Below are 26306 nucleotides of genomic sequence, written 5' to 3' on the forward strand. Positions count from 1 at the left end.
ACTGCCAGTAATATAGTGGGGTTACTCGTACATAGATACTCATTTCTGAAGGTAAATGTGTAAGGCAGAAGCTGTACATAATCAATATGAAACTTCAAAGCTCCATCTTTCTTGACCGTGGGAGCATGTGTCACTGGCTGGCTTCCTCTCACACAGGTTGGCCAACTTCAGTTAATAACAACTGATTTTTATGAGTGCTTGTTAGGACAGCATGCACTGGTTGAGTCTTTCACATGCATTAACCCATTTCATCTAATTTCATATCAATCCCATAAAGTAAGTACTGAGCCTTCCTCCAATGTAAAACCTAGGAATCAGAGGCACAGGAAGGTTAATCATTTGTCCAAATACTGCAGGGACTTGAATCTAGGCAGTCATCCAGCCAGGTTCCAGAATATTCTCAACCACTGGGGTCAGTCGTCTCTTCTCAGAGAAACAGGATGTGACTGTCCTAATTCCAGTATGCCCTACCATATGTACAAATCCTGGAGTATGGGGGGCATTTGGTAACAGTTTCTGAAATAAGCAGCCTCCTCAGGTTGCTAGTTGTAGGTACCCCTCCCTTGGCACAGCACCCAGGCTCCACACCCTCACAGGCTGGAGAGGAGCCATCAGGAAGTATCCCCATTTCGAGAGCTGCTTTCCTGCTCTCACTGCCAACTCCCAGCCCATGTCTCCAGCCCCTGTCCTCGAGGAGCCAGCTCATCTCCAGCTCACACAGTTCCCCAACCAGTCTTCAACAGGTGCAGCTGTCATCTGGTGTCATTTTGGAGCCCTCGCGTTGCCGTCTTCTAGTTGTTGAGACCCAGGAGTGAAAAATGTAAGAAAACGGACTTACAACCTGCTTCAGCGCAGCTTGGAGAGACTCCAGCAAAGCAGGCCTGCTCTAATAGGGGTGGGGCTGCAGAGACGTATTCCTAGAGATCCCTGAATTCTCTCCAGGAATTGTAAATGACATGTTGTTGTTTCAGTGATGATATGATTAGATACAGTATTTGTTTTATGAGATCCTGGATGCAAATCCTAATATTATGGAAGGCAATGTGTATCCTTGCAACTAGGGTGAGATGAGAAGCTGAATGAGACGAAGATTTTCCCTGTTCTTCCCCATCTTCCCCACCCCAGCCACTCAGGAACTGGCTCTACTTTACCTTTGGTGCACAGCTTCCGGAGGGAAGTGAGCCCTCAGCTGGGCAGAGGCCACCAGACTGATGCATATGTAATCGTTACAATGATCTGTGTGTTGCCTTCTGGTTGATCCTTTTTCTCCTGGGAATTTGGTGCTGACAAAAACAAAAGTGCGCTAAGTAGCAGTGTATATTTATGTTTGTACAGTTACATTCACAGATTCCGTATTTGCAAATTCACCTAGTTATTAAGATTCATATGTAACCCTAAAATCAATATGCACTTTACAGTCATTTGCAGACAGGGACAGAACAGTGAAAAATCCGAGTCACCCAATGCACACGTTCCCAACTGAGGTCACACAAGGCAATGCTGCTTTCCTGTTTCAGCCACAAACAAGTATACTTCTGTATCTATTCAGGACCACTCTCCACATTTTTTGTGCTCTTTTGCTGGTAATTTCATTGTTTAAAATGGTGCCCAAGAACTGTGCCAAAGTAAGTTCAAGGAGGCTGTGTGATCTGCCTTATGGAGAAAACACAAGAGTTAGATAAGCTTTGTGAAGGCTTGAGTTCTAGTGCTATTGGCCTGAGTTCAATGTTAATGAATCAGCAGTAATAGTAAACAAAGTATCTTTAAACAGAAACACACAGAAGAGATTAAGTTTTACAACTGACCAAAATGTAGCCAGTGGCTGGAACCTAACCTATTTCCCCCAGGAGAAGTGGCTCAATGTTTGCCAATGCAGAGACTTCATAGAAGACAATTATGAGAACGCAGTGCAGACTGCATATACACAGTGTATGTGACAGGAAGGTGACCAAGATGCAGACAGGTTAGAGAATTTGTCCATATGGATCGGGGCACACAGCGCCAGAGTCAGCACCTGAACTGAGGTCTGTCAGAGGCCCAGCTCGACCAGCCACCGCTTCATCTCTGGATTCAAGGTCAATGCGCTACAAAAGGTTGCTGTATATGGAGAACCCACTGCAAAAGATTTTAATCTTTCTTTTGCTGACACTTTTCCCTTTTGGTACTGGGGATCGAACTCATGACCTTGCACTTGCCAGGCAGGTGCTTATGCTGATGAGCTAAACCCCTGGCCAGCTGATGCTATTCTTTATTCTCCTTCACTTTCTTTCCGCTCGTGTGTTCTTTGCTTTTAGGTTTTGTTGTTGGGTGGTTTTTTCGTTTGTGTTTGGTTGTCTGTTTAATCCAAACTGAGGATCAAACCCTGGCCTCTGCAAGTCAGGAAAGTGTTCCACCACTGAGCTAACCCTTGGTTCTGCTTTTGGATTGTCTGAAATCACTTGGCCATTGTATTGAAGGTCTTTTGCAGGAAGAGATTCTGGCTGCCAGGTACAAGGCTTTCTAAGTACCTGGAAAAGAACTGGGCGGTCACTGTGGGAGTCCGTGCAGTAGGGTTCTATGCTGAAGTTCATGCATTAACCAGTGAAAAATCTGCTACACTATTTTTACTAATGGTTCAAACTCCAGAACAGGCTGATGAGCTGGAGAAACATCTGCACCCTCACTCTTCACACCCCTCATAACCTTCACAAATCCGAGATTCTTACCCCACCCCTTTGAAAAGCAGTGGTCCTTTCTAAGGGTTTCCAGACAACCAGTACCATTTGTGGAAGTTTAGAATCAACACATTCCTGATCACAGGGTCCTCATGCTCAGAGCGATGTGTTACTTGATAGGTTTGACAGATCTGGCAGAGAGGAGAAGCAGGAGAGAAAAGGGAGAGAGAGTTACAAGTGTCTGGGAGGTGGCATTTATATTTAGTATTTACTTTCTGCTCAAGGGTTGGTCTGCCAATCAGGATCCTTGACATAAACAATAGACTCCTCTTAGCTCATTTCAGCAGCAAGGGAATTCGTGAAAGAATCTTACATGATGTGAGGGACTCTGGAAGGCAGCCCAATGGTCCTACTTAAAGGTAGCCAACTAGAAAAGTTTCCACATCGTGCAATCAGGTGACACCTTTGAAGATCTCAGAGGCAGCGCACCTGGTCATAGGCCTACAACACTGAGGACTGAGCACTAGACCCTCAGACTCTGAGGTCCCAAAGCTGCACACTCCACTGTGTGAAGGGTCACAGAGAAATTCTGAGCAGTTTCCCTCTTGTTCTACTTCTCAGCTCATCTAGGCTTAGGAATGTCAGATCCATGGGGCTCAGGTCACCTAGTAGGGTGGCTGAAATGTATCAGTTCACACTTTCAGAGGCCAGAAGCCGAAAACCAAGACATCAGCGATGCCCCGCTGCTCTGCAGGCTGTAGAAGAGTGTTGATTCTTTGCTCCTTCAGGCTGCTGGAGGCTGCAAGCATTCAGTGATTTGGGGCACATCACTCTAATCTCCTATGCCATGGTCACATTGCCTTTCTCCTCTCTGTTGAATCTCCCTCTGCCTCTCTCTTAGGAGGACACTGCCATTGGATTTAGGGCTCAACAAAGCACAGTATGATCAATCTCATTGTCTCTTGATCCTAAATATCTGCAAAGGCAGTTTCTCCAAATAAAGTGACATTCACAGGACCTGAGGAACAGGACATAATACATATGTGGTTGGGGAATAAACCATGAAACCTGGCTACAAATTCAAACCTTCTTCTTCTTCTTCTTCAAACACAAGATGCTATAACCCACACAGAATGATGGGATTTCAGCCTTCAGGCTGTGACATCCAAACTTGACATTGCCTTACCCAGCACTGTCAGCTTTCCAAGTATTGTGTTTTTGGTTAAACCTGAGGTCCCGTGATTACCCACTTATTTCTTTTTAAAGGTGAAAACAAAGGTTCCAAATCCCTCTGAAATCATACAACACAGAGTCCAAACTTTGACTACCAGCAGATGTTCCTGATCCCCTCAAATACCTCCTGTGTCCTTCCAGGGCTCAGGAGAGCCCTCGGTGGTCAGAATCTGCTCTGGTGTGCCTTTAGCTAGGATCCTTAAGGCTTTTCCCTAGTTCAAGACAAGGCCTGGTGTCAGGCCTGATGGTCTCCCCCACACAGGGAATAGATCAACTTGCTAACTTGTGCAACCTCAGAGGAATCACTGAACTTCTCTTGTTAGTCTTCTAATCTTTAGCATAGAAGACTGAGCTCAGTATGCTCTGAGGTGACTTTCAGCACAAAAATGATATGATTTGGTAATTCCAACCATCTGAGAATGTTTAATTTGGCCCTTAGCCATCCCAGGATATTTGATAAAATCTGATCACTTGGACCAGCCCCAGGAAAGGAACAGATCAGAGCCTGTGCTGGCGTTGGGAGCCCACCTGATGGGAGAGTGTGTGCATATGTGGTGGGGGCTGGGGGAGGGTACTGGCTGGGAAGACTGGAGACTTACAACTAGAAGGAATTAATTTGGCTCATTTCAAATATAGAAACTGAACCTCAGAGAGGGAAATTATTAGTTCCAGTTCACACAATTAGTTAAAGGCAGAACTGGCATTAGAGTTAGCTTTTCTGAACTCCATCCCAGATTCTTTTTCCTACACCAAAAATGACAAATATACTTCCTCTCCTGTGCTCTGATAAATTAGTAGTGGCTACCTTGAGCACTGTCTTTTAGGAAGCTCCCAGGCCCTTCAGGGCTCAGTGAGAAGAATGCTGTAATTGATTAGCAATGTCTGCCCTGACCACAGGAGGGGAGAGTGGAAGCCTGAGTTTTTCTAATCCAGAGTTGCCAAGCTCATGTGAGGACAAAAATGTCAGTGGGGAAACTTGAAGCTCATTCTCCATAGAGAACTAATCAGTTTAAAAAAAACTACATGACCAGCCCTGCAGAAGTCTCTTGAAAGCACTAACCCAAAATCCAGAGTTGATAACCAATAGATGCTTAAGGAGCTATAGACAGAGTTTGCTAAGTGAGGCTGGGAACAAATAGTATTGCAAACTGTGAAAAGAGCATGGGAAAGCCAGGACATGAGAAGTAGGGGAAATAAGTTCCTAGAGAAGCAGAGCAAGTTAATAATGCACAGGCACACTGTACAGTATGTATCCAGGAGTTTTTGTTGTATTTTTTTATGTCACGCCAATCTTAGTATCAGCCTTGAGACTGAGACAATCAAAATAGCTGATTTTATTTTCATGTGCACAGTTACAAAGTTATATTTAAAACCTATATAAGCATATGGATTGGCCAGTCCCTTCATGTCTAAATTTACTCTAGTTAATAATAATAATAATAATAATAATAATAATAGCTATTTTATTTAATCTTCATTAAAATCTTATGAGATAATTATTATCTTTATTGTTTTACAGATCAGGAAATAGGTTTAGAAGGGTTGGAGAATTTATCCAAAATCACACAATTAATAGGTGGCAGAACTGAAATCTGAATCAAACTGGGATTTCAACACTTCTATCTAATTAAAAGCCAAACCCAACAGAAGCATCTTTGAGAATTCACAGAAACTACTATCTACTAAAAGTGATGGATAGACCTTTCCAGAACTGACGTTGAAATCCCAACCCCTCTCAGTATGAAAGCAAAATCATGCTGTTCTTCTGATTTGCATTTACTAAAATCCAAATCACCAAAACTTTTGCCTCTCTGAGAAAATGAAAGGACCCATCACGTCAGAGAAGCACGCGGGTCCACGCACAGCTGTTTCACACCAACCCCCAAACACCAGCATGAACAGTCCAGGTTAAAGGATATCAGCATGGCCACATGCTCCTCATTTTCCCAAATTAATCAAGAAGTAGGAATTTCTGACAAATGCCATCTGCTGATTTTTCAGAGAGACAAGTTTTGGTGGTGTGACCAGCAGGTGCCTCAGCTTTTTCTAGCATGCAGTACCAAAATAGTCACCATGGCAACCCTCAGAGGGCAGCCTTCCAAAGGGATGCATTGTGAGCACAGCAACTCTAGAACACTTCCAAGCAAGAGGAAAGGGTTTCCAATGAGGGTGAGCAGGAGCTTCTTTCAACATTCGCAGGCTGGACACCAACTCTTGTGCGCTGGGCACAGCCAAGCTCTCTCCCATGCCTTGGAGCTTGAGCTCCCAGGGAAAGGGTAGAAATAAGAATTTGTAGCCACAGCAGGCAGAGCAGGCAACTCCCACATTTCTTGCAGGGGCTCAAGTAGCATGGAGCAAAGAAGAAAGTGGGGTGTGGCTCTCAGTTTGGTCCTGCCCTGCTCCTGGCTAACACGCTGACCTTGGGCAATTGACCAGGACTTGCTGAATCTCAGATCTCTTCTGGGAAGTTGATTCAGTGAATTCATATCATCTATAGAGTGTTGTGAACATGACACAATACCAGGAAATGTTGGGAAGGTACTCAGTGAGCAGCACTGAGTCAAGAGAACAGACATGGGCATCAACAAAGCCAGGCTCTTGACAGGGCTCTGCTGCTGTCCAATCTTAAGAACTTAGATAAGTCATAGAGTCTATCAGGCCTGTGTCTCTCACCTTGCAGGGAAGCGTTGGGACTTGGTGCAGTGTGGTAGGCAGGTTAATGGGGTGCAACATGCACGAACATAGGTGCTATCTCTATGCTCCCATTTTTCTTCACTCTCTTGTTGGGGCTCCTGGGACTTCTCAATCCTAGCTTCCTTCTGAAGTCTGGTATTCCACACTGCCTATGGGATTAGAACCAGCCACCAACACAGGACTAAACATTCAAGGATTTTACAGGGTTGGGGAGTCAGTGAAGAGGTGACCAAAAGAGGAAGGGTCTAAGAGGATCCAGGAGGGATTAGAGGATAGTTGCCACACCATACAGATCTGATCTGGGAGGAGGGAGGAAGGAAGGTGAGGTGGAAGTCATCACAGCTTGCTGTCTAGAAAATATCAGTAAGACCATCAAGAGGGTCCTTAAGCCAAAGTCACCTGTCAGGGAGTTTCCTACATCTCGGAGAAAGGTCTGCCACACTGAGTCTCTGATGGGCTAAGAACAGTTATTAGTGTATGGCCTTGACACAAACAGGAGAACAAGCAACTGAGGCCCTGAGTTAGCTAAGAGCCCTGTCTATGAGGCATTTTCTTGAGACAGGATCTCTCTATGTAGTTCAGGCTGGCCTTGAAATAACTCACAGCAATCCTCCTACCCCAGCCTCCCAATTGCTGGGATTACAGGCATATGCCGCCATGCCCAGCTATAAGGCATCTTCTAAAGATCACCCCACAGATGCAATCCTGACATCTTTCCTGTGGACATTCATTGCAGGTGCTTGTGCTTACAGCCTACCTCTCCACTCAGAAGCTTACACCCCACAATCATGCTCCCCTTACCTCCTAGTATACTATAAGAACACGGCTCAATGATATCTCAGGACCCCAGTTCTGGCACAGATAAGATTTCCTACATCTTGTGTAGACTACATAGCAAAGGCGCACATCCCAGCCTCCATATGGATGCTCACATGTGCAGGTATGTGTCCTTTGAGTCCCTGATAAGAATGGACAGAAGAAGAAAATATGCCTGGAAAAGTATAGATTGATTGTAGATTAGTGGAGGGAATTACTTCCAGAAGTCTGTATCTTCTCATATAATGCCTCTGGTGTGTGTCATCTAGAAAAGCATACTGTGTCCTAGCTGTAAAACTTTCTTTTCTCTTTCTTTCTTTCTTTCTTTCTTTCTTTCTTTCTTTCTTTCTTTTCTTTTCTTTCTTTTTCTTTCTTTCTTTTCTTGTATCAGGAAATAAAATCATGACCTCATGCTTGCCAGACAGGTGCTTTTTGCAGCTGAGCTAAATCTCTAGCCCAAAGATTTCTATGTAATAAACTATAGTACAAATTTTAGAGATTCTGGCCAATTTGGGGCTCTGATTCTTCTAGTATAATCCCACAGGACATCCCTTTTCTTGTCCTTTCCCAAAATCCTTGCTCATATGACAAATTTTTCAGATGCCTGGTAGAAGTTGTTTTGTCCTGGTTGAGAAGTGTTTAAGAGAAATCTACCCCAAGATGATCATTTTTATGAATCGTTTATCTTTGCTTGTTCTGTGGTACACTGAAATACTAGTGCATAAAACTAGACTTTAAATCAAATTACCATTTATCAAGCACACATACTGTGCTTAAACTTCTCCTCAGTGATCATATTTGATCTGAATTTCTATCCAAATGATCACTGTTTGGTCTAACTCCCCTAACTGCAGAGGAGCCCAATTTATGCAGTTAAAGAGGGACCGAGCAGGGGCTGGATGTGGGCTCTGCAGAATCTAAGCGAAGCTCTTCCCGCTGCATTCACATTCTGTTAGGCAGAGAGAATGCGACTACTTGCTTTGCATTAGTTTTGCTGTAACCTGGGAACCTGCAGGACCAGCCAAGCCCAGGGCAGGGCCACTCAGGGCCAGGGCAGGTAGACTTACCTGGAAGGACACCAGCTTGCCTATCGGTGTATCTGCTTTCTTCCCATTTCCTTTCGCAGCCTCCTTCCTCAGCTGACAATGAGAGTCCAACTTCTGCCAGCCCCGACTGCCTTTCAAGCATTCTTTTTTTTCTTTTTAAGAATTTTGAGGAAGAAAACCATCGTGTGCTCAAAAGAGACCTGGTAATCAGAAGTGTCTGGAGATTTTGAGCTGTTAACATAGAGAGGTGGTGAAAGTACTTTCTAGGACATCCTCAGGGACCCACTTGGCAGGTGGAGTCACAGAGCTGGAATCTGAACAGGTTTGCAGAGCTCAGCAGTAGTGGAGAGCGGGTGAGGGCTGCACAGAGGCTCTGATATTCTGAAAAGCACTGTGTGGTTTGTCGAATGCTTTTAGCTCCACATTCTTTCTCAATCCCCACTTCCAACCCTTTTACAGTGGAGGAAACTATTCAGAGGGTAAAGTGACTTACCGGGGCACACAGTTAAGAAGAGGCAGAGGGGAGTCCCTCATCCGGTTCTTCTGACTCCATGCCAGCATCTCGGCCCCATATCTGGGTGGTCCTCGGGCTTGCATCAGGGCCACTGACAGACAGGGCCAGTAGAAAACAGCAGAGGAGCCAGGACACAGACAGGAAGCTGTACTGAAGGTGACCAACCTTCTACGATAACAAATACCACGGGCTGAGTAGTTTCAGTACAGAAAGTTGTTTCTCATGGGTCTGAAAGCTGCAACGTCCTAGATCTTGGTGCCAGCTTGGGCAGGTTGTGGTGAGGGCCCTCTCCGCAGTCTGATGTCTTTTTGGTGTGTCCTCACGTGGAAAGAAAGAGACAGGAAGTGAGTTTTCTTCGGAAGTTGCTAATACAGTCATGAGAGTTACTGAGTCACTTCTCTATTCCCATCTTAAAAAACAAAACAAAACCCCCATCATATCAAGGGTTAGGGTTTCACCCTGTAAATTTTGAAAGAACACATTCCACACAGTCGTAGGAGATGTGCATTCGTTTGGGTAACAGCCAGGCACTGGGCTGGGCTCTGGAGACCCAGCCAAATTCTGACTACCTGAAGACACTCGGGGTGAGACTGGAGGCCAATAAGAAAACCCTAGTACAGAGCAGCAAAGAGGCATTCGAGTAGAGGGACCAATGGGCATTTGGGGTGCACATGCCTCACCCAGATGTGGTACTAGGCTTCTTGAATTATTTTCTACGTATTCAAAAGTAACTAGAGGTTTGGAATAAGAGAGACAGTCCAAATGGTGGTTCTGAGACAGATTCAGGCAGCCTTCCAAGGGGAGGTAGGAAGTCTTCGCGAGTTGAGGGCTTGAAGGGTGGAGGTAAGCATGGAGCCTAAGGAAATGGCGTGGCCCCTGCAGAGGTAAGGCTAGGGACGGGGATGAGGCCCCTGTCCTGTGGCTTTGTGTGGGCTGCATGATACAGGTAAGCAGGAGAGCAGCTGGAAATGTAGACCGGGGTCAGGTCAGGCCCTGGACTGGCATGGATTTTGCCCTGATAGGCAAAAGGGAGCTGTCACCAGCATTTTGAATGAGAGCGTGGCACCACTACACCCTGAATTTTTTCGTTTTACAAATTTTTATTAGTACATGCTTGCAGTACACAACAATTGCATTCATGTGAGGAGCTGATGCATGTACATAACACATCTTAACTTTTTTCTCACTCCTATCTTCCTCCATCTCTTGGATTCCTTCCCATTTGCAAAAATCTATCTCCCTGTTTCCTATTATCTTTCGTTTTGCTCTTTATTATACTTACGTAAGAGAAATCATGTAGTATTTAAGTTTGTATGTCTGATTTATTTCACTTAATATTAGGGTCCTGCATTTTAAAAAGCTGGTTTGGGGGGCATTTGGGACCTTGCTGGGGGAGGTTGCAGGGTAGGAGTCTGTCTTGAATAGCAGGGTATGTGAGGAATGAGGAGGGTGTTTGGGGGGCTGTATGTCAGGGAAACAGAGCTTGCCTGGTATGCACAAGACCCTGGGTTCAATTCATTTAAGAAAAATGAAAGCTGCGCTGGTTTCCAGGGGGCAACTTGGAAAACCTCTCACCGCATCCAGAAGTGAGTGGCTTGCTGCACTGTGGACACAGCCTGGTGGAATCCCAGATGAAACTGAGCAGCGTTTCCAAGACAATCGTGCCCAGATCCCTTTCAGCCCAGCGGTTCCTTCCTTCCTTCCCCGGCTTGGCTAGAGTTTTCTGCCTAGTTCTGTGGAACAATTTCAGAGCATTCTGGCCTGCACCTCCCTGCACCAGAGGATGCTGGCCCTGCCGGGCCGGGGGCTGACCCTTGGCCTGTGGGGGGTACTGTACTAGGCCCAGGCCTGGCCGTGCCCCTGCTGCCTCCTGCTGCCCTGCCCTCCCCTCTGCTGCTGACGCACGTGTCCTATAATAAGCCTCTGTTACTGGGAGCTGGGGCGGCACCGTAGTAAGCTGAAACCGCTACTATATTTACACCCTTTCCACATTTAGACAAAGGCTATTTTTAACAGAAGGTCTATTTGTGGGGGTTGGCCACGTCACACTGTTCACATGCATCTCACCATCCTCAGTCTGTTATTCTGATTTCACACTTGCACCGGGTCTCTCTCTCCTCCTTTCTTCTCTACATCGTTCTTTTTCTTTCTTTCAAAAAAAAAATCTTTTTTCCATTCTCTAATTTCCTTCCTTTCTTTTCTCCAGAGGAAATCAGATGAAGGTTTTTTGGCAGGCTGCATAGCCAGAGTACTTCTGGGAACACCCTGGTCGCTGTCCTCACATAGCCAAGTGGCCAGGGAGGCCAGGCTATAGACCTGTGAGCTCCTGCCAGTGCCTGCGGGGTGCACAATACAGACCCCACCTCTGGTAGCTCTCTGGTGGCCTGTGCTGCCTCCATGTTTAGCCTGGGCAGGACACTGGGGCCATCAGATCCTGGGCTTTGCCCCTGTGCCATTCCAGTTCTGTGTTAATGTATGCATGAGTGGGTTGTATACACCCACTCACACATGCACATGTGTGCACATGTGGTGTGTGTGTGCATGTGTGTACATGTGTTCCCGGGAAGGTAGCTAGCAAGGCCAGAGAAAAAGGAGCCAGTAGGATGACCATTCATGCAGAGCCCTTTAAAAGTTCACTTCACCACATTTGCCTAAGATGACAGGGGTTTTTTTGTTTTGTTTTGATGAAGAAACATTTCATACTTTCTAGCAGCTCGGTCCACTCACAGGAAAGGGGAACCAACATCGTGAGCATGTGTTAACTTCCTGCCATGGTCCAGTGCAGTGGGCTTCCTCGATGTCACCTGATAGTTTTACACGCAATCCTGCCTGCATCCAGGTTTCAGGTGAAGAAACTGAGTCTCAGAAAGCCTGTAACACTCGAAAGTCACTTAACTGGTAGGCACCTGTGCTGAGACGAAATCTAAGTATATGGATACAAACTGCACAGTGACCCCAAATCCTGTACCTCCTACCTATCCCTTCTAAGCTCCCTAAAAAATAAACTCCTGAAACCAACCAACACTCCATGATTCCCTTTCCCTAATCTGCTCCTCCTCACCCTCCAGCCCAGTGAGAAGCTACCTTGTCTATTTTGGGGCCCTGTCAGCTCTTCCTCAGCCATTTTTCTCTATCCCAAGATCGAAGATAAATCACATAGGGATCCCAAAAGGGTAACAAGGCCTAGCAGACACTAAAAATCCCCAGCAAAACCCCCCATTGTCAAATCTGATTTTATTCCTCTCCACAATCCATCTGGACTGCGGCTTCAGAGCAAAATACTTTCATGGCATTTCCAAGCTTCCAAGATTTGTATCTGCATTGGACAGTTGTGGAAACAAAATGCAAGGACAACTACAAGACTTCCTGCCCTCCATAGCCCAGCTTCTAGAGGTGTCAGAGAACGCATGGAAACCAAATGCCCCCTGAGCTCCCATCATCAAGACTTTAAAATTGCTGATTCGGGGCAACATTTCCTGGAGAGCCTGATAAGAGATCCTTGTCTACTCGGTGTCCCACAGTGTAGAAGCCCAGCAGCTGTAACAGGAAAGTAAGCTACGTTACTTGTATTTCGTTTCCGTGTCCCCAAACTGAACAATCTAATACAACCTTGCCTGTTCACCCTGTTCGCAATTCGTGGAAATGTGGAAACAGGAGAATGTATGTCAAGTGTGCTGGTTTGAAAGCTGGCGAATACCACTAGAGGTGATGTTTATGTCATTAGTGTGAAAATTATGCAGGACTCGGGAAGGCCAAATGACATCAACATGATCACACAATGGAAAGGGGTGAGAATAAATGCATAATAGCCCTGACTCCCTCAGCAATGCTGGGCCAAGTTCGGCGCAGAAATGGGGACACTGATTTGAGATCAGTCCCATCACTCTCTCCAGCTGACCCTCCCTGGACCTTTGTCCCAGGGCTTCTCAGGCTTCTCAGCAGTGTGGGTGTCCTGCCCCAGCCAGAGCTGAAATCCCAGAGCCAGTGAAAGAGGAGCCAGTGTCATGGGGCTTCTGGTTTCAGGATATACTGGAAAGGTGAGAAGGAAGCTTGTCTTCCCCTGGATCTGGGCCAGGGCTGGGTGGCAGGGCCTCCCCCGCCACCCGCCACCCTGCCATCCCAGGAGCTAGGACGTTCCCCAGGTGCCTGGGCATCCCCAGGTCAGTAGGGCCACCAACACATTTCCCAAGGCACTCACTCCAGTCGGAAAATAAATTGTTCAGCCCTTCGTGTGGACCAGAAGCTTTATCAGTGCAGTCTGTACCTTCCTGAGGGCCCCTTTGCAGAAAAAGAATTAAAGCCCCAGGTACTGGCTTCTTGGCGGGCTTGATGAAAAGACCTCCGTGTCTTGAGCTACGTGGGCTCAGCCTTCACACTTCGGGCACACTTCTCACTGACACTGCCCCACCTCCCGGCTTCGGACCTGTATCAAATGCCACCTGCTTTTGAGGCCAGTTTCAGACCTTATCCTCCAATGGGAGATGTGTCTCGATCCCTTTCCCCGTCAGGGATAATTTACTGCTTTCTCAGGACTCTCAGTGTCTGAGGGACAAGTGAGGACTCTGGGCTGAAGGGACGTGAACAATTCAATAAACACAGAGGTGACTCACTTGGCTGCTGTGTGTCTCCTAATGGTGCACAGCTGTTTGCTTCTCCAGAGACTTGCTCTCAAGAGCCAAGTACTGTCTCTCTGGGAAGTTTCAACTCTCTTCCCAATCCTAGCCTCCATCCTCTCCTGCTATGGGCTGGGATCAAGTGACACAGACAAGCAGAGGAGCATGCCTCTGCCCTCCAGAAGGACTGTCTCTGTGGTGGGTTTTAGCTTTCAGAGGGTCAGTCCCACCTCTGCTTTTTCCCCAGGACCCAGACTCTGGCTGGCTTGCCCTGAGACCATAATTGAGGACAAATGACCTAGACTTTGGTTTTACCGCTGAGAGTCCTACATTCCAAAATAATCCTCAGTTTGGTGCCAGTAGGGCCTAGTCTAGGTTATCAGATTTTGTACCAAGTACAAGATGCCCAGTTAAATTTGCATTTCAGGTACACAAAGTTTGCATTTTTAGTATGCTTGCACCCCTGAGCACTTGGAACATACTTATAGTTTTTAAAAAATACTCCTTGTTTACCTGAAGTGTAAATTTGTCTTCACATCCTGTATCTTATCCAGTAGCCCACATCTGGACCACATCTGTCCCTTTCTCTGTCCCTATCCTGTTCCTTCATCTCCTCGTCTTCCTTGCAGATTTCTCCTGCTCTCTCTCTCTCTCTCTCTGTCTCTCTTTCCCTCTTTCTGTCTCCCTCTCCCCTACACACACACACACACACACACACACACAACACACATACACACACCCAAGTCCCCGTCTCAGGTTCTACATCTGGGGAACGGAACCTGTGATCCCCCTTAATCCTTCACTTCTCCTGGTTCCACAGAACATCTCTCTCTGGCAAAGTCTCTTGACCTGGATAGACAAAGCCAAGGCTAGAGAAACCACTGACTTTGGATAACATCAGTGCAGAACTGAATTCTTGGAAATTAGGAAGGTGAACGTATCAAAAATTCCTGGACCCATGGTCTCCTTTAGGGAGACCCTACCTTCATCTGTCCATGACAGAGTTGGTTGATGGCGTAGAGTCTGAGTCTTGATTTAACATGTCAGAACATGTGTAAATGACCCATCCATGGGTGAAATGACCTATCCATGACTCAGCTTTGGTGTTTTCACAATCCTGACATTCTTACGCAATTCGAACAATACTGAATCTGCTGTTTGGCACAAGATAGTGCTCGCTAAACTGTTGCTATTAGTAGTGCTTGTTATATCCAAGTGTAGCAAATAACATCTGATTCTCTTGATAACATAGGGTTGATTGTGAAGACCATGTCCTACAGGGCACTCAACTCAAATGGGTTCAGCACAAGACCCTAATGATGGGGTGAGTTGCCTCATACTGTAGTTATCTGTCACTCACAAGGAAGAAGAAGCAAGGGAAGACATTTATCCATCTGCCAGTAGCAGATAACTTCCAGCCATCATCTCTTGGATCAGATACTGGGATGTTGTAAAAGAGGTTAGGTGACAGCTTGGGACATGCCAGTCTCTAAGAGGTAATTCCTAGACCTGAGATCTATGAGTCTTTGGAAACAGTGACATCCCACATTTATATGCCTGGTGGCCACTCTGGTGCCAGAGCTTGTCAAATGATTCCAGAACAATGTCACAAAGCTTCACTCCCATACTTTTCACAGCCATACATACTTCTCAGACCAATGAGATGGGCACTTAAAGTCTTCCTGGCCCTTGAGTCCTCCAACACAGATAGAATGAAACCACGCCCCTCTCCCCTTCCTTGTCACATGTGCTTTCCCTCCTTTTGGTGGCTCAGCTGAGCTGCAGACCAAGGCTGGAGTGTACTCAGTTGTGTCACGGAAGGAACCGACTTGCTGTTTCCTCTCCCACAACTGTCGAAAGTGTGCCCAGGAGCCCTCATTTCACATAAGACGTGATTGCAGTGTCTTTGCCCACAATCAAAAAGCCACATAGTTGGAAGAGACTGGGATGCCTCCTGCAAACCTTACAGACCCACATGTCTGCCTAAGCCAGTCACAAACCTCCCCCAGGGAGAGCACACTTGTGGCTGATTTTCTCAGACATTAGAAGACACTCCTCGTCTTTCTGTGACTTTTTCCCATCAGTTCTGGTTTTCTCAGTGATGGCACACAAGGGGCCAGTCATGTTGGAAGGCAGGAGCAAAGGGGTGCAGGAAGGCTGTGGGGATGAAGCAAGAGGTACATCCACAGGTGGTGAGCAGCTTCAGAGAGAAAACTGTCAGGGGTGTGCACAGTTTAAAAGGAACCTGAAGAATGAATGCTTTTAAAATTTCTGATTTGAGTTTCTCCTGAGCTTTCTGAAAAGCCTGTCCATCCCAAATGAAGTGTTCTCTGAGAACTGCAGAGTGCCAGGACACTGCGTTACGCACTGTGCTGATCAGAGGGAGGTGATCAGGGAGGGAGGGAACAAAAACTGGGGCACAGGATCAGTGGAAAGGACTGGGTCTTTTTTACTAGAAGAATGGGTTTGGATGTGAAAGTAGACACCTCTGAAGATCTTTCTTAGGGAAAGAAGATTGAACCCATTCCAAATGGAACCAGGAATTAGACTCAGGATAAATGGTAGTATCAGAACATCAGAGTAGTCAAAAATGTCCTATTCAACAGAGCTATCTCACTTTGGTAGGGCAGTGAGAGGTCCCTGTCACTAAACATGTCCAAGCTACTGATTAGAATCAAACACCAGCTGGAAGTTAGACTTCATGTCTTTTTTATTGCAGAGAATTCATGAGTTTTCCTTCATTACCACCACCTCCAAGCTCCAACAGACAGACAGACAGACACACACACACACACACACACACACACACACACGCACACACACGCACACAGCCACTGAAGGCCAAGGGCAGTGCACCCAGGTAGGGTATGCGTCTCTTGCTTGGCTTAGCTTTGGTTGCCCAGCAATTTTCTCATCACTGACTTGGTTGTCAGCAAGAAAGAAAAGCCTTCCCTCTCTCCTTGGGAGGAACAGAGCAGATTGCCTGGATCTGCTCATACTGCCCTGGCTCTGGTCTCCGCACCAAACGTGTTCCTTCTGCGCAGTCTGTTCCCGTTTTGACAATGCAGAGGGAAGAAGAGCTGGAGAACGTGCCACAGCCAAGAGTAGGGGAGAGGCTGGGTGGGGCCTCTCCTGGGACAGGATGGCTCCCGTTTGCATTCAAGAGGGCCTGAAAGCAGAAAGTTGGGCTGGGTCAGCACCTATCTTCAAGCTTCTTTCAACCAGGAACTGCTACCTACAGCAGTCACTCAGCCTTTCCCCAGGGCAGAGCCTGAAAGGGTCTCGGGAAGAACTTCTAGCCCAGCGTGCTGGAGATTAAAATAATAAGTTAATTATTCGCTGCCTGAGAAATGAGATTATGCTCTGATGTTTGAGGATATACTAGACCCTCTGCTTTCTTAAAATTCAGAAAATGTTTTTGACTAAAGGATCACGCACAAGATTTTTGACTAGTTCATCGTATATCACGTGACCAGCCAACAGCAAGTGGGGTACCACTCAGCAGGGACTTAGTGACCATCCACTTTGTGTGGGGCTGTGTAATCAGATTCTAGTTGCAAAGGTGGGAAAGATCTAGAACTTGCCTTTAAGAAGTGTATAGTCCAATGGGAGACCATCAGAAACAACAAATTAAAAACTAGGGCTTCCGCAGGATGCTGTGAGCACCATAACTACCTGGGAGCATCATTGGTGGCTTTCTCAAGGCAAGGATGTGTGAGATGAGACAAGTTTTCAAGGATTTCATGAAGCAGCAAATATCAGAAGTCAGGGATGGATGCTCTCTATAGTCGAAGGTACCTGGGGGAAATGTGGGAAAGCTCTGCTTGCTAAGGAACCCTGCGTACTTTGTTGGCCACAGTTACCAGCAGGCAGAGATATGAACAAGATGAGTCTAAAGGAATGGTTTTAACCGGGACCTATTTTGTTTCCTGGGGCCACTTGGTTGTCCGGAAGGCAGGCACAGCAGAGCCATTGGCATCTAGCAAATGGGAAGAAGCTGGAGATGCTGCTAAGCATCTCCACTGCTCAGGACAGGCGCCACAGAAAGGATGCTCTGGGCCGCAGAGTCACAGAGCCGAGCAGGAACCCTGAGCACTGTAGAATGTTCAGCAGGGGAAGCATCCCAGGCCTCCACCCATCAGAGAAGACAGAAGAATGGAAGTCTGCTGTCTGAGGACCACACAGCAAGGGCGTGCAGTAAGAAAGCCAGGTACTGCAGGGTAGCAGGCCTGCCTGAGGCTCCCTCCCCTGTGCTCAGCCAGCCTCAGCGTTACTTCAGCACACATTTGACAGGCTTACATCACCTACCTCCCTCCAAATTGTCAGTACACATACTGCAAAAATTCAAGGGGCCTCAAAAGGAAAGAAAAACTGGAAGGGGGAAAGGAGAAAAGGAAGAAGGGAAAAGATCGTATGCATATAGGCACACACACCCTCACACACACCCTCACACACACACACACACACACACATACACACACACGAAATAGGCTACTATACTACTAATCTCTGTTAGTTCATCAGAAAGAACAGTTGTGTTTGATTATCTGATCATTTTTTATGTCTAAATCTTGTAACCTGAACAGCTACTTCTAGGATAATAATATGTAATACATTAACTAGCGTTAATTTCTTTTTTAAAAAATTCTGTATCATTTCTATCCTTTTCTCTGTTTTGCTATTTAAAATAAATTTTAAAAATTTGAGGGGCTTCATCTAACAGTACCCACTGATGGGCCATGTTCATCCCTCATCTTGTTTTACTCATTGTAAAAAGAGCAAAATGAAGCTCAGTGGCATTCCGCAATCTGGGAATTATTTATTTATAACATGAGCTGGGTTTCAAGTGATCCAAGGACCCATTCATTTGGACACAGAAGATGCTGGGAATATCTACATCCTGCAGTCCTGAAAAGCAGGACTCGTTTCTGGCTCTCTGGATTCAAATCTGTGGAGCCTAGGGAGCAGGAACATCTCCTTGGCTTCCCTCTGACCTGAGTTGTGACACTCACATACCCTGCTGACCACAGGAGACCTCTTGCTCCCAGAGGACAGCTGCTCAGCTCATGTTCCCTGGCCAGGAGGTGCTCCTGACCCTGTGATCCAGCCCTGCTTCCAAAGTGGCAGATGGGCACAAGTGCCTGTCGCAGAGGTGCTCCCCCTTTGGCCAGGTGTGTCTGACCATTAATCACCTCGTGCAGGACAGCACCAGTCAGCTGAGGGGTGGGCTCCTTCCAAGTAGAACCCCCAAATCTGCTGATCTGTGATATCACTGTCCTCAGGGGCAGCATGGATAAACCATGCCAGGTCACTCAGGCTGAAACAGTCTCATAATCCACAGGGTTGTTCTATCAGCTTACTCAAGGATTGTTTGTCTGTGGCTGAGAAGGTTATAATATGACAGTCTTCTGCCTCAGTGGCTCATTGGAGGCTGATGTCCTGTATTCCCAAAGCCATCTCAGACTCCTCAGTTATTCAGGAAAAAGACAGCACCTGCTCTCTTCTTTATGTCTAGCAAGCCATTAATCATGAGCTCAAAGAAAACAATAAAAAGCAATGCATCTTCATCAAATAATAAAACCCTACCTCGTATCAGGTCTACCTGCACTGTTCCAGGGCAGCCCAGAGATTTGCCCCTCTCCCCATCACACCTCTTTCTGGTCCTTTGAGTAGTTCCCAGAGCACTGCCTCTCTGTGGCTCCTCCTCCCATCAGCGTGGCCCACCAGCTCCCTCCTGCCACCATGGCTCCATCACAGTCCCCTAATACAGCACTGCTCCCTTTCCAGCAGGGTCCAGCCATGCTGCTAAGGTGGAGAGCCCCTGAGTCTTGGCTGAAGAGTGGAGACAATAAGAGAAAAACAAGAGCAACTGGAAGGGGAATGTGACATCACATGGCAGGGAAGAGATGATGGTGGCTGGATGTGAGCTTACAGTATAAGGCAAAGGAGAGGAGAAAACTGGGCGTGCTGGAAAGATGGCCAGAGAGGGCTCAAGTACCAGGAGGTGGAAGAGGTGGAAAGGGGTCCTTTCCTGACTTGGGACCTTTAAAAGGGGGCTACATGAACTTGGCTCTGTCCCGTGGCTCTGGTCCTGGAGACTGCAGGATGGTGGCACTTGTTTCTCCACAGACCAAGCATGTGTATTTCCCAGGGGAGTGCTGTTGGGGACCCTGGCACCCTCTTGCTTTGTGCTGCTGACAGCACGATTCTCCTCTGCTCAGTGGGTCACGGGCTCAGAGCACAGTAGGTCCCAGGATGGAGGCCCTGCAGCAAGCCATGGGACATGGTGACAGTGAAGTAACAGTGTCAAGTGCCTGTCTGTGTGATGGCGTTTCTAAAAATACTCCTGGTGCTGCTGCTCCCAGGGCACCAGCCCAGCCCTCGTGAGTGCCAGGCAAGTAAAACCTGCTTTCTCTGCTGTGCTCAGCCCTCTGAGGCTCAGATCATCACCTATTCTCATGCTGACTGTCCCACAAGCCACCTGCCTGCTGTCTCTTCTCCAGTGATAGGCCATCAGGTGGTTGCTGAAAAACACAGCACCTGTTAGGAGACCATCCCACCCCAAAGCCTACTCATTCCGCATCCAATTACTCAGCATATACCCCGTGTGCATCTTAGGGCCATCTTTTAGGGCCTTGGTTAGGCCAGGGCTGTGGAAGATGTTGCAAAATGAGCAAAGTCAGACACAAAAGTACATGCTTATAAGTGTATAAATACATTTATGTAGTATTCAAGAATAAGAAAACCTAACACATAATGATGGAAGTCAGAATACTAATTACTTCTTGGACATGGAATATAGCTGGTGAATAAAAGAGGAGATGACATGTTTTCAGGACCTGGAAATGTTTCATGTCTTGGTCTTGGTGCTGGCCTCAAGGCTGTAATAATACATAAAAATGTACTAAGCAGTACAGTATTAAAAGTTGTATCTTTTACTGTATAGAAAGATATTATTTATGCTGCAATCACATTTTAAAATTTATGTAAGTATGATTCTGATTTTATTTTTTAACACTGTGTATGCACCCATGACTCAAGAATGGGTGAGAAAACTGTGTATCAACATTTTAACATATCTCTGTTGGTGAGCTTATGGTGAAATTTTAATTTTCTTCTTGATACTTTTCTGGGTTTCTCAATTATTCTACACTGAATATATCTTGCTTATATAATGAGATTAAATATGCTAAATGTTATTTTTAAATATTTTAAAAGTGAGAGCCCTTGCGGTGAAATATTGGCCAAGCACGAGGCCAGTGGCTGTCTGCCCAGAGGGACAGATCTTGCTCATGAGATTTTGTCCTCTTCTGCAGCAAGGACACCAGCTCAGGAGTCCTCTCCAGGTCTGTGGGATTTCAGGACAGCTAAATAAAGCTCTTGGCCCACTGCAGGCTGCGAGGTGGGGGTGCTAGAGGAACCCTCGGGCTTTCCTTTCATTCCAGAGGGACAAGGTTCCCGGGTTGCTCGTGGGCCTGCCAAGCCCTTCGTCCCAGCCACCGAACCTGCCTGACTCAGAGCCTGCTGTAGTGCCAATCCCGTGCGACCCCCAGCCCTAGCCTGCCTGGAGGCCTCTTCCGTGGAGGCAGGATCATTTTAGGGTCTTCTATCACGTCCTTTCTATAAGAAGCACAAGTCAGTTTGGGGCCACAAGGAAGGGCAGTAAGCTCATGGTGGGGAGAGGAAGAAAGCAAGAGAAAACCAAACCGTGGAAGCTAAGGAATCAAGGAATTGCTCTTGGTCTTGGGGAATAGAGTACTTGTGAGACTCTGGAGGAGCTGGGGGTAAGCTCAGCAGCATAAGTGCCTACCTTGTAACCGCATGTTCATGAGTTTGATCCCTGGTACCGATTAAAAAAAAAACAAGATTGAGCCTGTGGAAAAGGGTAGGTTTGGAGTTCTGTTTTCATGACATTTGGGGAGAAGGAGACTGGTTTTGTTTCTGGTTTCTGCCACCCCAATAGGAGCTTTTGGACCCCTATACCAGTCTTAATGTTTCTCTCTCTCTCTCTCTCTCTCTCTCTCTCTCTCTCTCTCTCTCTGTCTCTCTCAGGTACCACAGCTTGGGATACATTTTTTGTGTATGTTCTCTCACCCCTAACCCTAATTTCTGCATTGGCAAAGCCAGTATGGTCATGTGATAAGTATCAGCTTGCAATTTGCCAGTATATTGTATGCTACCAGCCTAGATCCTAAAATCACTCCTCATTTCCCTCCTATCCCTTCTCCCCTCCTTTCTCCCTTTCCAGCATCCAACACAAAGGCTCCCACAGAGAAGTCATGTGATGGCTTCTCATAGTCAGCCAGTGGCCAACTCTGCCCTATGACACTCACAGCCTCCAGCAGTCACATGATCTCCAGCTGCCACCACCTGCCTTCTATTCCCAGCCTTGTACCATCTCCCTGGCAGGCTTCTTGAGCTGATTTGTCACTCTGGGCTACAGCTTGGCAGACAATGAGACTGAAGGACAGCAGATCCAGGGCCAAAAGGCTTGGACAGTTCTAGTACCAGCTGACCTCCAAGTGGGAACCCATCCACGAGTCTCCTAGGCACTATGTGGTGTGCCTCAAGGGGTATTAGGTGTCTCACTGGCCTGATGCAAAGTGGGATGAAGTTGTTGGCAACAGGTTCCCCAGAGTGAGCTCCAGTTAGTGACCCCATGAGCAGGAAGCGTGAGTCCCAGGTGCTGACTGAGGCTATGCAAGGCGCCAAGGGCACCAGCCAGTGTGCTTCATGGAAAAGCTGGAAGCCAGGTGTTGCCAGACCACAAAAAGAGAGAAAGCAAATACAGAAGGGCCCTCCATATGTGCACTCAAAATCAAAAACAAAAAAATACCACACAAACAACACTAGTACCGCGGTGGTTCTCAATCAGGAGCTATTTTACCTGTTCTGTCATGCAGGGAACACTTGTCATTGCTTGGCAACATTTTTAGTTGTCAAAGTTAGGGAGGGCAGAGCATCCTGCAGTGCACAGGAAGCCCGTAGGAAAGGACTTCAGGCCCTACCTGGAATGTTCTCCCCACTTCTGGTTGGCATTCTTCCATCTTTTTTCAGTCCAGCTGTGACACTTCCTCTTCCAACAAGCTTTCTCTCCATGAAACTCTGTATCCCTCATCCATGGCATAGCACTTAGTTCCTCTGTCACAGAACATGGCACAGTTTGGGTGCTGGAATGGTTGGCTTGTGTGCTGTGTCTGCTCCCACCCAGTAGGTTCCCACGGTATTTGAGTCTGTCTCCCCACTGCTTCTGGTGACCTTGAACAATAGGAGCCACGCCTGATCTCTTTCCAATTATAGAATGAGTAGGCAGATCCAGTTCTCAATCTATAGCAGAAGATATTTGGGGAGCTGAAGGAAATACAGAGAGAAAGGTCAGGAAGTCAACTGACTCTTCAAAAGATGGCAACAGGGACAAGAAAGAGTCTCCAGGTAAGAAGTCTGAGATGACATCAAAAGGGACATGGCCTACCCATTCCAGACAAGGCCCTGTGGACTCACAGCACACCCCAGAGGGTAAGTGTCACCAAGTGCGTGTAGTGCTTGTTACGCAGAAGGGGTCATCTAGTCCTTTACTGTAAGCAAAATCACTTGCTTTTTCTCAAATCAACCTCCTGCAGCAGGTGGGGGGGCAAGAAAAATTCCCATTTTACAGGTAAGTGAGTGGAAGCTCAAGGAAATAAAGGAATTGCCCCCAAATTTCCAAGTACTGCATCTAGCACCTTCCTTCTTTGGGCTATGCCATTTAGAATCAGTCATCTTTTTCACCCTGCTTTGGGGTCACCGCAGGACTTGCTGACCTGCTTCCCATTGCTATGGGTCAATTTGAATTTTCTTACACATTCAGGGTGCACTCATTTTTGCCTGGCTTCTTTTACTCAGGGTAATTATTTTGAGGCTCAGATATGTTGTAGCATATATCAAAATGCATTGCTTGGTATTACTGAATAACATCCCAGAGGGTGACTCTGTAACAACTGGTTTATTCACTCATCTGCTGATCCACATTGGTCCTCTTTCCAGTTTGGAGCCATTACAAATGCCAACATTTGTGTAGACATAGCTTTTGACTTTTCTTGGGTAAATACCTAAGAGGGATGGTTGGATGAATTTATATAAAATATTTTAAGAATGAATTTATATGAAGTATTTTAAGAAACTATCACACTTTTATCCAGAGTAACTGACCATGTCCCTCTCACATCAGCAGTATGTGAGAGTTCTATGCTACATCTTTACCACTGCTAAATATGATCAGTTATTGACTTTAGTCCTTTTACTAGGTGTGTGGTAGTATCAAACTACAGTCTTAATTTGCATTTCTCTAATCACTAATGATGTGAAGCATGTTTTCATGTGCTTGTTTGCTATCCTTACATCTTTTTGGTGAAATGCTTATTGAAAACAGGATTTTTGAAAGAGTGTCTTTTTGTTTGTGGTTTGTTTTGTTCTGCTTTTTAGACAGGGACTTGCTGTGTTGTTCATCCTGTCTTTGAATTCATCATGTAGCTTAGGACGATCTCAAATTTGAGATGATCCTCCTGCCTCAGCTTCTGAGTGCTGTGATTAAGAGCACAAATGCCTCATACAGCAGTGCTTGCTTGGCACCTAGACAGTCCTTGAAAGGTTTGCAAAGAGAAAACACATTTCATAGAGGGCTACAAGGAGAAAAAATAGAAGACAGGTTTATGGTCAAAGTTGACTTCCTGGAGAGCAATCTCCCCTCACATCCTGGGTGTGGTACTCAGCACTCTGGTGGCCATTAAGGAACGCATATCCCCTACCCTGCCATTGTTGAAGTGTATCCAAGCCCAGACACCAAAGGCATCTTAGTGCAGGTGGGGCAGCAGACAAAGTAGAAAAAGGAGGTCGACAAGACTGGTGTCCTGTGTTAGGTAGAGAATCCAAGAAACAGTTCCTGAGCCAAAGGGTTTGAAGGGAAGAGATTCCACTAAGCACTAGCAGGCACGTTGGGAGGGGAGAGGAGAAGGAAGCTATCCCAGGGTTTGATGATGAGGCTACTATTGTAGACATCTGGAGCTCCACTCTCCTGGGGACCCCTGGGAGACAATACGAAACGTGTTTCCAGATTTTCTCACACTGACTTCCCACTCCCCTCCCCCAAAGAAAGGAGTGTCCCTCTTGAGGCCAATAAGGTACCTTCAGCATATCCTGGAAGGATGAGCACCACATCTGTCAGAGAGCGGCAAATTTTTCCTTAAAGGTTCAGAGAGCAAATATTCTAGATTAATGACCTGGGTGGTTTCTGGTGCAATTATTCAGCTCTACTGTTCTAGCTCAGTCACAGACAATTCCTGCCCAAACATGCATGGCTGTGCCCCAGGCAACCAACACATGGGCCATCGTTTCAGACCCCGGAGTTATAGATTCAATGCATCCCAATTTGCACATGGAGAATCTAAGAGAGCCAGCAAGAAAAAAGTAGCTGGTTGTATCACCAGCTAAAGGATCCTCACCTGTCTTTCTGACCAATATCTTTTCTCCACTCTACTTGTTTTTATTGAGGATTTATATGTTTTTGAGGGAACTGGCAGCTGGAACTACATCAAGAAGTATCTGGGTAACCAAACTTTTTAAATGACAGTGGTTTGTTTCCTCTTGGTCATTAGGGAGTCTCCAGGGACTGAAGTCTTGCAATCTCCAAGAATGACTGTGAGCAGCTTCCTCTCCCAAGTCACTGAGTACAGCTGCTCTGGAAGCCTCCGCACAGCCCAGCCAGGCCCTCTTTCATCAGTCTCGGCTTCAGCAGAGCATTTTCCAGCAGCAGCCACAACGCACAAAGTGAAAAAGCAGTTAGAGCTTTGGATCCTGTAAAAAATCTAAAAATACCCAGGAATGTGTGCGCATATGTGGCCCTTCTGTGATAAAAACATCTGGGAGGAGATCAAATGCTCCTGCTTTAATTTGCCTAAAAATTCGGCGAGGACCTTGGAAAGGAAAGGAAATTGGAAGTCACTGACTTCACCGAGGGAAGAACGTCATGAAGTTTTGTTTTTTTAAGACAAAATAAGTTATGCGTATGCAGAATTCTCCCTGGGGTGAGTCCATCTCCTTGGGGTTCTGGGATTGTTTCTCATAACAGGGGTGGAAATTTCATTGGCTATAGGCTTGAATTCCTGATTTGATGCCTTTGGTTAAAAAAAATTAAAATGAAAGGAAGATTAAAATGCCAAGTCCTTCGATCAAAACATTTGGAGTACTGATAATGTGGCAACCCCTTAAATGTAAGATTTGAAGAAGGGCTGTTATAAATCAGGCATCTGGGAGATGGGGAAATAGAAAGAGCTTTCCTGACATCACAGAGATAGAAGAAGAGGCAGGTCAGACATATGGGTCCCAACTCCCAGATGCATTGGGAGGAAGAGTTGGAGTAAAATTTCAATCCTGATTCAGCTACTTCTAAGTCATAGGGTTTTATCTCTGCTCTAAAGATAACAACGGTAGGAAGCCAGGCTCCAGACCTCTGGATTGTACATAACTGCTGCCTGTGGACCTGAAAGATTGGTGAAGGCAAGTAACTGCCCACGTTCTCCATTATCAGTCATGGCCCCAAACTCTAACAGAGCATCCCACTAACTAGGCTGGCAGATGTATGAAGCTGTAACTCTGTTTGGCCTCGGCCTGAATTCTTTTCCAGAGTAGCCTAACTAGCCCATATGGAACTCTTCCCTAAAACTAAGCCCTAAATCTAGGGCAGGGAAAGCAAACCACTTCC

At 46.4% G+C, this 26306-nt stretch overlaps 1 protein-coding gene across 1 annotated transcript in view; it reads right to left on the reverse strand.

The window, feature by feature from the left end:
- LOC106027889 (uncharacterized) overlaps positions 1–18861 on the reverse strand; it is a 61215-nt gene extending 42354 nt beyond the window's left edge. The window contains exons 1-5 of the mRNA XM_063254904.1: positions 18587–18861; positions 15571–15770; positions 8465–8595; positions 6561–6730; positions 1152–1283 (exon numbers count right to left, since the gene is read on the reverse strand). Of these exons, the coding sequence (XP_063110974.1) occupies positions 1152–1283; positions 6561–6730; positions 8465–8595; positions 15571–15770; positions 18587–18861 (908 nt within the window). The remainder of the gene's footprint in view (positions 1–1151; positions 1284–6560; positions 6731–8464; positions 8596–15570; positions 15771–18586) is intronic.
- Between the last annotated feature and the right edge of the window lie 7445 nt (positions 18862–26306).

The sequence above is a fragment of the Cavia porcellus genome, unplaced genomic scaffold (genome assembly GCF_034190915.1).
Source record: "Cavia porcellus strain 051 isolate PalLab524CR breed Dunkin Hartley unplaced genomic scaffold, mCavPor4.1 scaffold_1, whole genome shotgun sequence".
Lineage (NCBI taxonomy): Eukaryota > Metazoa > Chordata > Mammalia > Rodentia > Caviidae > Cavia > Cavia porcellus.